This window comes from Oncorhynchus masou, chromosome 25, assembly GCF_036934945.1.
Source record: "Oncorhynchus masou masou isolate Uvic2021 chromosome 25, UVic_Omas_1.1, whole genome shotgun sequence".
In the NCBI taxonomy this organism is placed as follows: Eukaryota; Metazoa; Chordata; class Actinopteri; order Salmoniformes; family Salmonidae; genus Oncorhynchus; species Oncorhynchus masou.
The window spans coordinates 38635439-38651586 of record NC_088236.1 but is presented as its reverse complement, the minus strand read 5'-3'; the positions used below and the strand labels follow the sequence as shown (position 1 = coordinate 38651586).

The following is a 16148-nucleotide window of genomic DNA, read 5'->3' as shown; positions in this document are numbered from 1 at the left end:
AACTTTAACATCAGCTACCCGAGCAGCTAACCGATCGCTGCAGCTGTATATAGCCCATCTGTAAATAGCCCATTCAATCTACCTACCTCATCCCCATATTGTTTTTATTTACTTTTCTGCACTTTTGCACATCAGTATTTCTACTTGCACATCATCTGCACATCTATCACTCCAGTGTTAATTTGCTAAATTGTAATTACTTTCTACTATGGCCTATTTATTGCCTTACCTCCTTACTCCATTTGCACACACTGTGTATTGACTTAATTATTTTCCTATTGTGTAATTGACTGTACGCTTGTTTATTCCATGTGTAACTCTGTGTTGTTGTTTGTGTCGCACTGCTTTGCTTTATCTTGGCCAGGTCGCAGTTGTAAATGAGAACTTGTTCTCAACTAGCCTACCTGGTTAAATAAAGGTGAAATAAATAAATACAAGTGTACTACTTAAGTCGTTTTTAGGAGTATCTGTATTTTACTTTAAAAAAATGTATGGCTACTTTTACTTTTACTTCACTACATTCCAAAAGACAATAATATACGTTTTTATTCTATATATTTTCCCTGACACCCAAAAGTACTCGCTACATTTTGAATGTGTATCAAGACAGGAAAATGGTCCATTTCATGCACTTATCAAGAGAACATCGCTGGTCATCCCTACTGCCTCTGAACTGGAGGACTCACTAAACCCAAATGTTTTGTTTGTAAAGAAAGTCTGCATGTTGTACCCCTGGCTATCAGTAAATACAATTTTAAAAATAAAATTGTGTTGTCAGGTTTGCTTAATATAAGCTATTTGAAATGTTTTTTTTACTTAAGTATATTTATGCAATTACATTTACTTTTGATACTTACGTATATTTAAACCCAAATACTTTCAGACTTTTACTGGGCGGCTTTAGCTTTTTCTTGAGTCATTTTCTAGTAAGGTAAGTATGACAGTTGGGTACTTTTTCCACCACTGCAAACGTTGTAGGGAAGATGTGCTTCCCTTTCAGGCCCCAGAGCCTATAGAGATTGGAGTAGACCTTTTGAATCTGAATAAAGGAGTACGTTGAAAAAACATTTTGGGGGGTAATATCAGTACGTTTAACTTTTTTTGTTTGTTTACCCTTTCTCTATTTTCCCGTCTTCTTCTGCCTGAAGTTCCCCAGTTTTCACCCCACACAGTAGGGAGCGACATGCGACTTTAACGTATGTTTGCGGACCGCCAAAAATACCATAGAAGAAGAAGAATAATGGCTTCTCTGGTTGGATGTGAACACTACGTGCGCCGTTGTTTGTTGAAAGTGAGAAATAGTTTTTATGAGCAAGTGTTAATTCTACCAGATATTAAGACACATATGTTATTGATTGCCTTATTTATGTTCACGTATGCTGCTTTGTGTTGCTAACGTGTTTTGCTCATAAAATACCTGTTATTAACTTAGCCAACTAATGCGTTAGCTTTCTGGCTATATTAATTTACCATCTGAACGGGAGATGGATTTACATATGTCAGATCAAATGAAAAACCTTGTTTGGCAACCCATCAAGAAATGTATTTAACCAAGAAAGTGGTGTAGTTGGAAATGGTGTATCTATATTTTACATTAATGGAGCAGTAGTTTGCTTGGTGTCATTCGTATATTATATTATACTAGCTAGCTATCGCGGCTTGTCACCGGCGTTAAATTGTTTGTCAGCTAAAGTTAGCTAGCTAAGTTTATATTGTATATATATTTTACATTCATCTAGCAGTTGTTCGCTTGGTGTCATTCGTATATTAATTCATTGATATCTGAGTAGCTATCGGCTTGTCACAGTCGAAAATGGTTGTCAGCTAGCTAGCTAGCGAGCTAAGGAAGTTCATGTCAGAGTGCATTCTTTCATCATGAATAGAGAGGTAAGCCTGAGCCTGGTTACCTTCGCAAAGTTATTACCGTCAAGGGTCTTAGAATAGAAAACATGAACTGGCGCGCACCCTGAAATTATTTTGTGTGGAGGTGCTGACAAACGGCGAAGAAACTATAAAAAATAAAGAGAGACGGAAACTCCCAGTAATTTATTGGGTAAATCGCCGTTTTGGCATCACTGTGCCTTCCATCAAGGTTCTTGACACCAACAAATTAATGTGTTGGTTTATTTAATTAAGCCCGTTCCAAACTTGGTTATATCCCTCAGGCTCCGTGTTGTGGTAAAGCATATGTTTGTCGCCTGTGCCATGACGCTGAGGAGGACCATCAAATGGACCGCTTCCTGGTCAAAGAAGTGCAGTGCTCAGTCTGCACAACAGTACAACAGGTAATTATGTTAAAGGGGAACTGTTGTCTCTCACTGAGTCCCATCCGTACTGTCAATATAACAATATGGTCCCATTATTTGTTTATTTCATCTCTTTTCTTTCAGGCACAACAGACTTGCGTGGAGTGTAATGTGACCTTTGGGGAATATTACTGTGATATTTGTCACCTGTTTGATAAAGACAAGAAGCAGTATCACTGTCAGCCCTGTGGAATTTGCAGGTGAGTAACTGCCCTGTTTGACTTTGTGTTACAACTAACATTCTCATATAGAGCTCACCCATATTCATCAGCTGATATGTTTGGCCAGCTGCTGGCCACCAGCATCTTTTAGATGTTAATTTTATTTGCATATTGGAGTCTTAAAACACATGAATAGCATAGCCACTATGTACAGTCATGGCCAAAAGCTTTGAGAATGATACAAATATACATTTTCAAAGTTTGCATGATGTCAATTTGCATATACTCCAGAATGTTGTGAAGAGTGATCAGATTAATTGCAATGAATTGCAAAGTCCCTCTTTGCCAAGCAAATGAACTGAATCCCCCAAAAACATTTCCACTGCATTTCAGACCTGCCACAAAAGGACCAGCTGACATCATGTCAGTGATTCTCTTGTTAAAGAAACATCTCCTTAATGCAACCACTGTGTCAGATTTCAAAAAAGCTTTACGGCGAAACCACACCATGCAATAATCTGAGTACAGCGCTCAGCCACCAAAACAAGCCATACAGATACCTGCCAAGTTGTGGAGTCAACAAAAGTCAGAAATAGCGTTATAAATATTCACTTACCTTTGATCTTCATCGGAATGTACTCCCAGGAATCCCAGTTCCACAATAAATGTTTGTTTTTGTTTGATAAAGTCCATCTATGTCCAAATCCCTCCTTTTTGTTTGAGCGTTTAGTTTACTAATCCAAATGCACAAATCGTGGGCACTAAGTCCAGACAAGTCAAAAAAGTTCCATTAAAGTTCGTAGAAACATGTCAAACGATGTATATAATCAATCTTTAGGATGTTTTTATCATAAATCTTCAATAACATTCCAACCGGACAATTCCGTTGTCATTAGAAAGGGAATGACCATCGTGCTCACTGCCACACGCGAGACTAAACTAAATGCTTTCAGCCTGACCACTTGTCGAAACAGCTCTTATTCGCTCCCCTTTCACAATAGAAGCCTGAAACAACTTTCTAAAGACTGTTGACATCTACTGGAAGCCTTAGGAAGTGCAATCTGACCCCATTTACACTGGATATTGGATAGGCAATCACTTGAAAACTACAAGCCTCAGATTTCCCACTTCCTGGTTGGATTTTTCTCAGGTTTTTGCCTGTCATATGAATTCTGTTATACTCAGACATTATTTTAACAGTTTTGGAAACTTTAGAGTTTTCTATCCAAATCTACTAATTATATGCATATTCTAGCTTCTGGGCCTGAGTATAGGCAGTTTACTCTGGACCACTTATTCATCCAAGCTACTCAATACTGCCCCCCATTCCCAAAGAAGTTAACACAGGTGTGAGTGTTGACGAGGACAAGGCTGGAAATCACTCTGTCATGCTGATTGAGTTCGAATAACAGACTCGAAGCTTCAAAAGGAGGATGGTGCTTGGAATCATTATTCTTCCTCTGTCAACCATGGTTACCTGCAAGGAAACATGTGCTGTCATCATTGCTTTGCTCATAAAGGGCTTCACAGGCAAGGATATTACTGCCAGTAAGATTGCACCTAAATCAACCATTTATCGGATCACCAAGAACTTCAAGGAGAGCGGTTCAATTGTTGTGAAGAAGGCTACAGGGTGCCCAAGAAAGTCGAGCAAGTACCAGGACCGTCTCCTAAAGTTGATTCAGCTGCGGGATCGAGGCAGCACCAGTACAGTGCTAGCTCAGGAATGGCAGCAGGCAGGTATGAGTGCGTCTGCACACACAGTGAGCGAAGACTTTTGGAGGATGGCCTGGTGTCAAGAAGGGCAGCAAAGAAGCCACTTCTCTCCAGGAAAAACATCAGGGACAGACTGATATTCTTCAAAAGGTACAGGGATTGGACTGCTGAGGACTGGGGTAAAGTAATTTTCTCTGATGAATCCCCTTTCGATTGTTTGGGGCATCTGTAAAAAAAAAAAAAAGCTTGTCCGGAGAAGACAAGGTGAGCGCTACCATCAGTCCTGTGTCATGCCAACAGTAAAGCATCCTGAGACCATTCATGTGTGGGGTTGCTTCTCAGCCAGGGAAGTGGGGTTGCTTCTCAGCCAAGGGAGTGGGCTCACTCACAATTTTGCCAAAGAACACAGCCATGAATAAAGAATGGTACCAACACATCCTCCGAGAGCAACTTCTCCCAACCATCCAGGAACAGTTTAGTGACGAACAATGCCTTTTCCAGCATGATGGAGCACCTTGCCATAAGGCAAAAGTGATAACTAAGTGGCTCAGGGAACAAAACATAAATATTTTGGGTCTGTGGCCAGGAAACTCCCCAGACCTTAATCCCATTGAGAACTTGTGGTCAATCCTCAAGAGGCGGGTGGACAAACAGAACCCCACAAATTCTGACAAACTCCAAGCATTGATTTTGCAAGAATGGGTTGCCATCAGTCAGGATGTGGCCCAGAAGTTAACCTCTTGGAACTCCCCATCCCGGATCCGGGATCGTGACTAAAGTCTCAGGCTCATTAGCATAACGCAACGTTAACGATTTCTGAAAATCGCAAATAAAATGAAAATAATGCGTCTGCTCTCAAGCTTAGCCTTTTCTTAACAACACTGTCATCTCAGATTTTCAAAATATGCTTTTGAACCATAGAAATTGACTAATTTGTGTAAGAGTATGCAAAGCTAGCATAGCATTTTGAGTAGCATTTAGCACGCAACATTTTCACAAAAACCAGATAACCAAATAAATAAAATCATTTACCTTTGAAGAGCTTCTGATGTTTTCAATGAGGAGACTCTCAGTTACATACCAAATGCGCAGTTTTTCCTGAAAGCGTCTGTGTGTAGGAGAAATCGTTCCGTTTTCTACATTGCATCTGGCTACCGAAACGAACCGAAAATTCAGTCACCTACAACGTAAAACTTTTTCCGAATTAACTACATAATATCGACCGAAACATGGCAAACGTTGTTTGTAATCAATCCTCAAGGTGTTTTTTCACATATCTATTCATTGATATATCGTTTGTGGAAGCTTGCTTTCCTCTCTGAATCGCATGGAAAAATACTGGCAGCTGACTTTTGCGCACCAATTTCGGCGCAGGACACCGGGCGGACACCTGGTAAATGTGGTCTCTTATGGTCAATCTTCCAATGATCTGCCTACAAATACGTCACAATGCTGCAGACACCTTGGGGAAACGACAGAAAGGGTTGACTCACTCCTCTCGCATTCACAGCCATATAAGGAGACAATGGAAAACAGAGCCTCAAAAATCCTGCTCATTTCCTGGATGCCGTCTCATCTTGGTTTTGCCTGAAGCTCACGTTCTAGGGCACGCACAGAAAATATCTTGGTAGTTCTGGACACGTCAGAGTGTTTTCTTTCGAAAGCTACCAATTATATGCATAGTCGAGCATCTTTTTGTGACAAAATATTGCGCTTAAAACGGGCACGTTTTTTTATCCAATAATGAAATAGCGCCCCCATAGATGTAAGAGTTGACAGCGTGCCAGGGCGGATTGCAGAGGTCTTGAAAAAGAAGGGTCAATACTGCAAACATTGACTCTGCATCAACTTTGTGTAATTGTCAATAAAAGCCTTTGACACTTATGAAATGCTTGTACTTATACTTCAGTATTCCACAGTAACATCTGACAAAAGATATCTAAAGACAGAGGCAGCAGACTTTGTGAAAATGAATATTTGTGTCATTCTCAAAACTTTTGGCCATGACTGTACAGTTAGTTATGTTTTGTACTCCTGCAGGATCGGACCAAGGGAGAAATACTTCCACTGTGAGAAGTGCAATCTCTGTTTAGCCGGAGATCTAAGAGGAAATCACAAGGTGATTGGCCCTTATTATTTTCTGTTGCTTGTGTGGGAATTGTCAATGCAATACTGCTAATGCCATGGCTCTTGTCTTTCACTTGATTTATCAGTAATAGACTGTTTTGTTTCAGTGTGTTGAAAATGTTTCAAGGCAGAACTGCCCAGTGTGTATGGAGGTAAGTTAGTGAATAGTAAGATCAGTAACACGATTGCTGTGCATTTCACTTTGTTAATGTAATTTAGCATACAATTGTGTAATATAGAAATTCACACAGCCTATATTTGACAATTTCACCAGTACTTCTCCTCTAATAGTTTATCATAGATATATAATGTTTGTCTTCTCTCTAACTAAGGATATCCACACATCCAGAATAGGAGCCCAAATTCTTCCATGTGGCCATCTTCTACATAAGTATGACCTTTTCCTTATGATAGATACTCTCAAAACCTTTGTCATTAGCCTATAGGACCTACACAAGTTTGTATTGATGCCACTGTTAATCTGATGGATGATACAGAAGGTGCAATACTGGTGTCTTACTCGTGTCTTCTGGTATCAGAAACAATTTTTAGAATGTTCACTGCTTCTTTTGTTTTTCAGAACATGCTTTGATGACATGGTCCAAACTGGGTAAGATCCATTGTCCTTTTCAAATATTGTGCTAGTTATGATGTATTTATCCTAATTACTGTCATTATCTTATCAATCATGTCATCTGCATGACATTCATATAAGCAATGACGATCTGTGTGACCAGCAATATGTCCTCTATATGTCCTCTTCAGTGCGTATCGATGCCCACTCTGTATGCACTCTGCTTGGAATATGGAGCACAACTGGGAGCAGATGGACAAGGAGATCACTCAGTCACCCATGCCCACTGAATATCAGGATGCCACTGTGAAGGTATGACACAAATGTATTCACTTTGAATGTGAATTAGAACTTTAAAAAGCAAAACGTGATGACCTCAATTATTGTGGTCCCTTGTGTTTTGGGGTACTGTAACTACACTGATCGGGTATAGAACTTTAAAAAGCAAAACATGATGACCTCAATTATTGTGGTCCCTTGTGTTTTGGGGTACTGTAACTACACTGATCGGGTATAGAACTTTAAAAAGCAAAACATGATGACCTCAATTATTGTGGTCCCTTGTGTTTTGGGGTACTGTAACTACACTGATCGGGTATAGATTTACTTTGGCTTTATATTATGACTCACTTTAGGCTTATATTCAAGGGATATTTAAATTAATTTTTAAGTTTCAGTATTGAGCACAATTTCTGCCTCATGACATGGTTTGGTCGGTCTCTCCTTCTCCCTGACCTGTAGATCATATGTAATGACTGCCAAACCCACTGTACGGTGCCTTTCCATGTTCTGGGAATGAAGTGCAGTGGCTGTGGGTCCTACAACACAGCACAGAATGGGGGACTGATACGGCAGTCCCGGGAACCACAGCCCCAGGAGCCAGAGCAGCAGCCCCAGGAGCCAGAGCAGCAGCCCCAGTCCCCATTGCCAGAACCATAGAATATGTATAATTTTAATTACATTGGGACTCCACCCCCTAGTTCTCTATGCTCCACATTACTTCCCCAGTCTACGCAGACTTAACTACACTATCCACCTCTTTCCCAACATTGCTCTGCCAAGAGTACAGGTAGTCGTGCCTGGGTTCCAGAACCTGGTGCCAGGACCTCAGGGCAATAAACTTGGATCCCTCTCCTAGTGTATTGTACAGCAGTTTTGGGGTTGAATTTCTGTTATTACATGGCTATTGATCCATTTGTTTCTCAGATAAAAGCCAGCATAAGAGAATTGTGAATGAGGAATTAAATATAGCCACACAATTTATTTCCCATTTTGTCCGAAGTTGGAATGGATGTCATTAATGCTTTCACCAAATTATTTAGATTTTTGTTGGGGTGAAGAATGCTGTTATGTGAGGAGTTTGTAAAGCACTGCAATGTTTGACTGGCTTTGCGTTTCTAAAAACCTACGTAAATGCTTCAGACTGACATTTTTACAATGTTAATGGATTTCAATGTCTGTTTGCAAAACTCAGGTATTTGAAATAGTTTAGATACGGTTCAACATCAAATTGTGTTCATTCCATGTTTGAGTGTAATTTTGATTAGACAAGTGGATTATCATGAGTAAGACGTATGTAAATTATTGAATAATTACTACAGTTAGACAATGGCTGTTGGCAACTATCTCACTCCATGCTTAGCTCATATTGTCAGTATTGTCACTCAAATATGAGAGAAATAGAGTGAAAATATTGCATCTGTATTGCCTTTGGTGTCATTCATTGATGCAGGTTTTGGGATGGTGACATTTACTGTAAAGACTAATAAATACCATTGATTGTTCTGAATAATTTTATTTAAGATTTGCATCACAGTAATTTCGAAATAAATAAGATAATAGTAGCTGGAAAGTGTTCTTTACAAAAACTGCAATGAACATTCTGTGAAAAATATAGTTGAAGTCGGAAGTTTACATACACTTGAGTTTTAATGACTCCAACCTGTCTTTCAACCACTCCACAAATTTCTTGTTAGCTATAGTTTTGGAAAATCGTTTAGGACATTACTTTGTGCATGACACTTTTTCCAACAATTGTTTAGACATTACTTCACTAATTCAGTGTTTCACAATTCCTGTGGGTCAGAAGTTTACATACACTAAGTTGACTGTGCCTTTAAACAGCTTGGAAAATACCAGAAAATTATGTCATGGCTTTAGAAGCTTCTGATAGGCTAATTTACATCATTTGAGTCAATTGGAGGTGTACCTGTGGATGTATTTCAAGGCCTGCCTTTAACTGTACATACAGTATCAGTCAATTTTGGGCACACCTACTCATTCCATAGTTTTTCTTAATTTTTACCATTTTCCCGGCGCACACAGACAGAGTATACAAAACAGTAAGGACACACTGCCTGCCCTCCAAAGCATCTACAGCACCCGGTGTCATTAAAATCTTAGCTAGGAGGCTAGTGGTTATCATCTCCTTTTCATTCCGTGTCATATGAAAAGAAATTATAGATAAAACGTATCGGTCCTCATTGGTCATTGGACATAAACATTACACAACAAGTTAGAAAGCGCAAATTCAACTTTGAGTGGCTTGGAAGGAATCTGTGGCTAACTGCAAGCGCTGCAAAGCAATCACTAGCCTGCTATTCAGTGGAGTGGGTGTGTGGTCCAAGTCTGCGTTTTAAGTCTCTTTTCCAAGCTTAAAAGGATAAACATTCAACACCATGGGCCGGAAAAGGTTGAATACATAGGCCATGCTATAAATCCAGCATGACTTCTGCTGTGTTCAAAACTTCAGTGAGTTCAAGACAACTGGGAACTCAGAAAGAAACTAGCTCCGACTGGGAAAATAGTCATCCAACTCGGAATTCTAAATCGGGAAATCAGCCTCTTCCTAGAGCTCCAACCTGAAGATCACTGATGTCATGATCCGACTTTGTTTTTTTCCAAGTTCCCAGTTGTCTTGAAAGCACCATAAATCCAGAGAATGCCAGACTTTCATGACAAAGTTTGATGACAAAATTTGCCCACAAAAGACCACCGTGCTGCCTTCCTGTTCAAGCGAGCACTGCACAACAACGTGAGTCCAAAAATGTCTTGTATGCTGCTGCATAAATTATGTTATATGCCAAGGAGATATGTATACTGCAGCTAAGAAGGTAATACTAAGTGTATGTTGTGTAGTAAGCTGTTAGTAGCCTATGTGCCTCACCCTAATAATTTGGTCCCTTTCCCTCTTCTAACTTAGCCTACTGTCTTCCCAGACAACTGGGAACTCTGAAGAAAACTTGGGAAAAAAACGTTTGGAACGGTCATCCAAATCTGAATTCAAAGTCGGGAACTCGGGCCTCTTTCTAGTCCTCCGACTTTCTGATTTGACCTCGTTTTTTCCCTGAGTCCTCAGTTGTCTTGAAAGCTCCATGTGTCCTGTCCCTGTCATTCTGGTTGTGCATAATAGGACGTCATGGGCCCCAGCACGCATAGAAATACAGTCGTGGCCAAAAGTTTTGAGAATGACACAAATATTCATTTTCACAAAGTCTGCTGCCTCAGTCTTTAGATATTTTTGTCAGTTGTTACTGTGGAATACTGAAGTATAATTACAAGCATTTCATAAGTGTCAAAGGCTTTTATTGACAATTACACGAAGTTGATACAAAGAGTCAATATTTGCAGTGTTGACCCTTCTTATTCAAGACCTCTGCAATCCGCCCTGGCACGCTGTCAATTAACTTCTGGGCCACATCCTGACTGATGGCAGCCCATTCTTGCATAATCAAAGCTTGGAGTTTGTCAGAATTTGTTGGGTTTTGATTGTCCACCCGCCTCTTGAGGATTGACCACAAGTTTTCAATGGGATTAAGGTCTGGGGAGTTTCCTGGCCATGGACCCAAATTATCAATGTTTTGTTCCCCGAGCCACTGAGTTATCACTTTTGCCTTATAGCAAGGTGCTCCATCATGCTGGAAAAGGCATTGTTCGTCACTAAACTGTTCCTGGATGGTTGGGAGAAGTTGCTCTCGGAGGATGTGTTGGTACCATTCTTTATTCATGGCTGTGTTCTTAGGCAAAATTCATTATGAGTATGCAGCATCAGTAAAAAGAACTATGCTGTTAATTCAGAAATGTGTTCTGGGAATTGATGAGGGGTTAAATTACCAACAAATGTTCTACGAATGGCAAACCTTTTGCTGTAGAAGGATAAGGGAGACCAGAGATTTCTGTGATGTCTGCAAGTGAGATTTGTGACCACTCAATGTAATTTGTATTTTGTTATAATTCATAACACCCTAAAAATGTGCTTTGAGGAAACTTTAAAAGGCTCCTCAGGGAAAAGGTTTCTGGGAGCACCATAAGGGATTCCGTCAGTGTTGCAATCTGAGGAACCTTTTCTTTTTAGAATGTACACTAAGCACATCAACCTGCTTTGCCTTCTGATTTCATGCCCTATTTTACATCAAAGTGTGTTGTAGACAAAATATTGAAAAGAGCGGTCTGGTTGCCTCAGACATTTGTAGTTGAACAAGTCATCACGTTTATTTTTTTACTTGAGTTGACAACTTGTGAATTGGCTTGCTCTTAGAATACACGACTTTACTCAACCCGTTCTACTTGTGACTCAGTCCCACCTTTGCATGCCTGTAACAATAACAAAAAAAAATGGAATGTAATGGGGTCGGATTTGATGGTGAGGTATTCCAAATCGGGAGAAAGAACTTATGGGCCATGGACGCTTTACATTTCTTTTGTACCTGATTATCATTTATTGCTGACTGTTTTTACTAATGTTGCTTTGCCATGTGTTTCTGCCCCGCTGTGTTGTGATATTTGTTCTGTATTGACTTGTCATATGTCCCTATCCTTCTGTGTTGTCTGTCTTTTCATGTGATTGCAATGTTATACGAATGTTCTTTATTTATCCAGGCGAGCCGATTTAAGGTTAAACAAGACTTGGAAGTCTCCTTCAAGCTCCCATTTAAAATAATGTCCAATGCAGCTGTTTTTATTTCTATCAAATCATTTGTTACAATTGAGTGTCTTACTGTGATTAATAGTCAAAATGAAAAACAAAATTGTAGCTAAGACTGTCTGAGGGGTCTAATTGGAGGTATATGTAACTGGAAAATCAGCTGTTATTGGCTAAGAGGAAAAAGTCATTGGTCTATTAACTGATACTGCCTAGTGACTTCAACAGGCGGTCCAAAAACCCCACCCAACCAAACAAGCTGAAATTTCAGCAGGTCTTTTCAAGCAGCTCTTACACTACAGTGCATTCAGAATTTTAGTATGAAAATCAAATGACTGCCTTGTCCCTTTAAATTTAGCTTGACCCTTTACACTCATGGGAATTAACCTATATGGATAGTGCAAAATTGAAATGTTTCTTTTTAAACTATGAAAAAGACAAGTTCACCTGCCAAGCATTACACATTTACTGTAGTTTGCCGCATTTGTTACGATACATTCAGTAACAAGAATATTCCTGGAAAATGTGGGTTAGGTACAACGTAAGACCAAAAATAAGGACACTGGTTTGAGAGAACTAACTACGGTCTCACAGTGGTGCCACAAGTCCAAAGTGTGCAGAGTTTTAATTTCAATGCACTTTGACAACTAACCACATTACTCTCAAACTGGATGGAAAGGTATATTTATAAAAATGTTTTTAAAAAAGACAGCTGATTGAAACAGGAAGTGTCTTTATAAAAGCCAGCAGAATTTGTTCATTTGACATGGTCGCGTCTTTGGAAGTGGCAGTGGAAACACCTATATGCAAAAACGTGAAAAGAAACGTGAAGTGTTGGTCCCATGTTTCATGAACTTAAGTAAAACATCCCAGAAATGTCCATATGCACACAAATTTGACATACCTGTTAGTGAGCATTTTCTTATTTGCCATGATAATCATCTGCCTGACAGGTGTGGCATATCACGAAGCTGATTAAACAGGTGCACCTTGTCACAAAACAATGCCACAGATGTCTCTGGTTGGAGTGTACAATTGGCATGCTGACTACTGGAATGTTTACCATAAGACACCTCCAGTTTGAAAATTTGTCAGTACATCCAATCTGCCTCAACTGCAGCCCTACGGTGTCGTGTGGGTGAGTGGTTTGCTGATGTCAAAGTTCTAACATAAGTGCCCCATGGGGGTGGTGGTGTTATGGGCAGTTAAAAGCTGACATCACATTATCAAAAGCAATTTGAATGCCCAAAATACCATCCGCCTGAGATCCAATTAAGGTCTGACTGGAATTCTAATTCCTAGTCATGTGAATTCTAGATTATGGCCTAATGAAAAACTTGTAAATCCTTAGTGTCATCTTTCAAATTCTTAATTTACAGCATTACCCTTAATCAGAAAACAGCCCACTTAGCAGGAGTGATGGGGCTATTTGTCACAAGTTAAGAACAGCTGTCAGTCAAAACCAACAGCGCAGAGCCCTGAAGTCATTCATCGCACACTACAGCCACGGGGTTCCAATTTAGGCACTTGTCAGAGCCCAAAGCTGACATTTTCAACCTGTATATGGTATGAGTGTAAAGGGCTACATAGCAAATGTAGCAACCCATAGTGTAACGTGCTATTTATACCCTCTACATTCTTAAAAGGACAATGTCATTTGTACATCATACATTTTCCAGACACCAAGTACTCGTTACATTGACAGGAAAATGGTCCAAGTCACTTAAAGGGAACAGCCTTCATGCCTACTGCCTCTGATTTGGCAGACTCCCTAAACGCAAATGCTTAATTTGTAAATTCTGAGTGTTGGTGTGCCCCTGGTTAGCTGTGAATAAAATTGTGCTGTGGTTTCCTTAATATAAGCTATTTGAAATAAATTTACATTTGATGAAGTTGATAGTATATTTAAAACCACATACTCAGGTAGTATTTTACTTGATGACTTAAAATTTAGAACAGATATAGCCCTTGGTTCTCTCCAGACCTGACGGCCCTTAACCAACACAAAAACATCCTATGGCGTTCTGCATTAGCATCGAACAGCCCGTGATATGCAACTTTTCAGGGAAGCTAAAAACCAATATACAGGCAGTTTGAAAAAGCTAGCCTTGGCTGAAACAGAAATTTGCTTCCTGCAACAAACTCAAGTTCTGGGACACTGAAGTCCATGGAGAAGAACATCTCCCAGCTGCCCACTGCACTGAGGATAGGAAACACTGTCACCATCGATAAATACACAATAATTGAGAATTTCTAAGCATTTTCCTATGGCTGGCCATGCTTTCCACCTGGCTACCCCAGTCAACAGCACTGCACCCCCCACAGCAACTTGCCCAAGCCTTCCTCATTTCTCCCAAATCCAGTCAGCTGATGTTCTGAAAGAGCTCCAAAATCTGGACCCCTACAAATCAGCCAAGGCTAGACAATCTGGACCCTTTCTAAAATTCTGCAGAAATTGTTGCAACCCCTATTACTAGACTGTTCAACCTCTCGTGTCGTCTGAGATTCCCAAAGACTGGAACGCAGCTGCGGAACATTCTTGACCCACACAATATCTATCCTACCTTTAAGGTCTTCGAAAGCCAAGGCAAACAGATTACAGACCATTTCGAATCCCACCATAACTTCCTCGTGATGCAATCTGGTTTCAGAGCTGGTCATGGGTGCACCTCAGCCACGCTCAAGGTCCTAAACGATATCTTAACCGCCATCGATAAGAAACTGCAGACGTATTCATTGACCTGGCCAAGGCTTTCGACTGTCAATCACCACATCTTCATTGGTAGACTCGATAGCCTTCTTTTCTCAAATGATTGCGTTGCCTGGTTCACCAACTACCTCTGATAGAGTTCAGTGTGTCAAATCGGAGGGTCTGTTGACCAGGCCGTCTATGGGGGTGCCTCAGGGTTCAACTCTTCTCTGCATACATCAATGATGCCCATGCTGCTGGTGAGTTTGAGCCACCGCTACGCAGACACCATTCTGTATACTTCTGGCCCTTCTTTGGACACTGTTAACAACCCTCCAGATGAGCTTCAATGCCATACATCTTTCCGTGGACTCCAACTCTTAAATACAAGTAAAACTAAATGCATGCTCTTCAACCGATTGCTGCCCACCATCACTACTCTGGACAGTTCTGACTTAGATTATATGGACAACTACCTAGGTGTCTGGTTAGACTGTCAACTCTCCTTCCAGACTCACAGCAAACATCTCCAATCCAAAGTTAAATCTAGAATTGGCTTCCTATTTTGCAACAAAGCATCCTTCACTCATGCTGCCAAACATACCCTTGTCAAACTGACCATCCTACCGATCCTCGATGACGTAATTCACAAAATAGCCTCCAATACCCTACTCAATAAATTGGATGCAGTCAGTGCCAGCCGTTTTGTCACCAAAGCCCCATACACACTACCCACCACTGCGACTTGTACGCGCTCGTTGGCTGGCCCTCGCTTCAAACCCACTGGTTCCAGGTCATCTACAAGACCCTGCTAGGTAACGTCTCCCCTTCTCTGCTCGCTGGTCACCATAGCAGCACGTCTCGGTCACCCCCAAAACCAATTCTCTTTGGCCGCCTCTCCTTCCAGTTCTCTGCTGCTAATTACTGGAACAAACAAAATCTTTGAAAGTGGAAACACCCATCTCCCTCACTAGCTTTAAGCACCAGCTGTCAGAGCAGCGCACAGATTACTGCATATAGCCCAGCTTTAATTTAGCCCAAACTACCTCGTCCCCCTACTGTATTTATTTTGCACCCCATTATTTCTTTCTACTGCAAAGCTACCAGTTGTGTTTAACTTGCTATACTGTATTTACTTTAGCACCATGGCTTTTGCCTTTACCTCCCATCTCACCTCATTTGCATAGACTTATTTTCCTACTGTATTATTGACTATTTGTTTGTGTAACCGTGTGTCAAACTTTATCTTGGCCAGGTTGCAATTGTAAATGAGAACTCGTTCTCAACTTGCCTACCTGGTTAAATAAAGGTGAATTTAAAACACTTTTACTCAAGTAAAACAATGGAGTACTTTCTCCACCACTGCATATAACTTTTCAGAATCATAAAAGCAGTAGTTTTATCATTTAAATACTTTTAGTGTCAAAAAGTCTATACACAATGTGGTCAGAACCAAATAAGTTAGTTTCATTGCTTTAAGGTCTATAATCTGAAAAAGAAAGTTTGAGTCACAGCTCAAATCCACAGTTGCCTTTGCGTAGCTTTACAGAAATTAATCCCCATAGAGCAAAATTGATTGGAAATGTATCAAGAAAAAGCCCATAGAAAATGCAACATCTTTATTGATTAGGAATAAAACATGCTGTTTAATTAG

At 40.3% G+C, this 16148-nt stretch overlaps 1 protein-coding gene across 2 annotated transcripts; it reads left to right on the top strand.

Moving 5' to 3' along the window:
* The first annotated feature begins 1221 nt into the window (after positions 1-1221).
* LOC135514297 (RING finger and CHY zinc finger domain-containing protein 1-like) lies at positions 1222-8668 on the top strand. Of its 2 annotated transcripts, none has more exons than XM_064937678.1 (9): positions 1222-1291; positions 2166-2285; positions 2391-2506; positions 6224-6302; positions 6418-6462; positions 6643-6701; positions 6891-6920; positions 7076-7196; positions 7626-8668. In XM_064937678.1, exons 1-9 carry the CDS (start codon positions 1241-1243, stop codon positions 7821-7823), a joined length of 819 nt encoding a protein of 272 aa, XP_064793750.1. In that variant the 5' UTR covers positions 1222-1240; the 3' UTR covers positions 7824-8668. The 2 variants fall into 2 exon arrangements, with proteins under 2 accessions (XP_064793750.1, XP_064793751.1); XM_064937679.1 differs by lacking the exon at positions 1222-1291 and adding an exon at positions 1298-2053.
* Positions 8669-16148: the final 7480 nt, after the last annotated feature.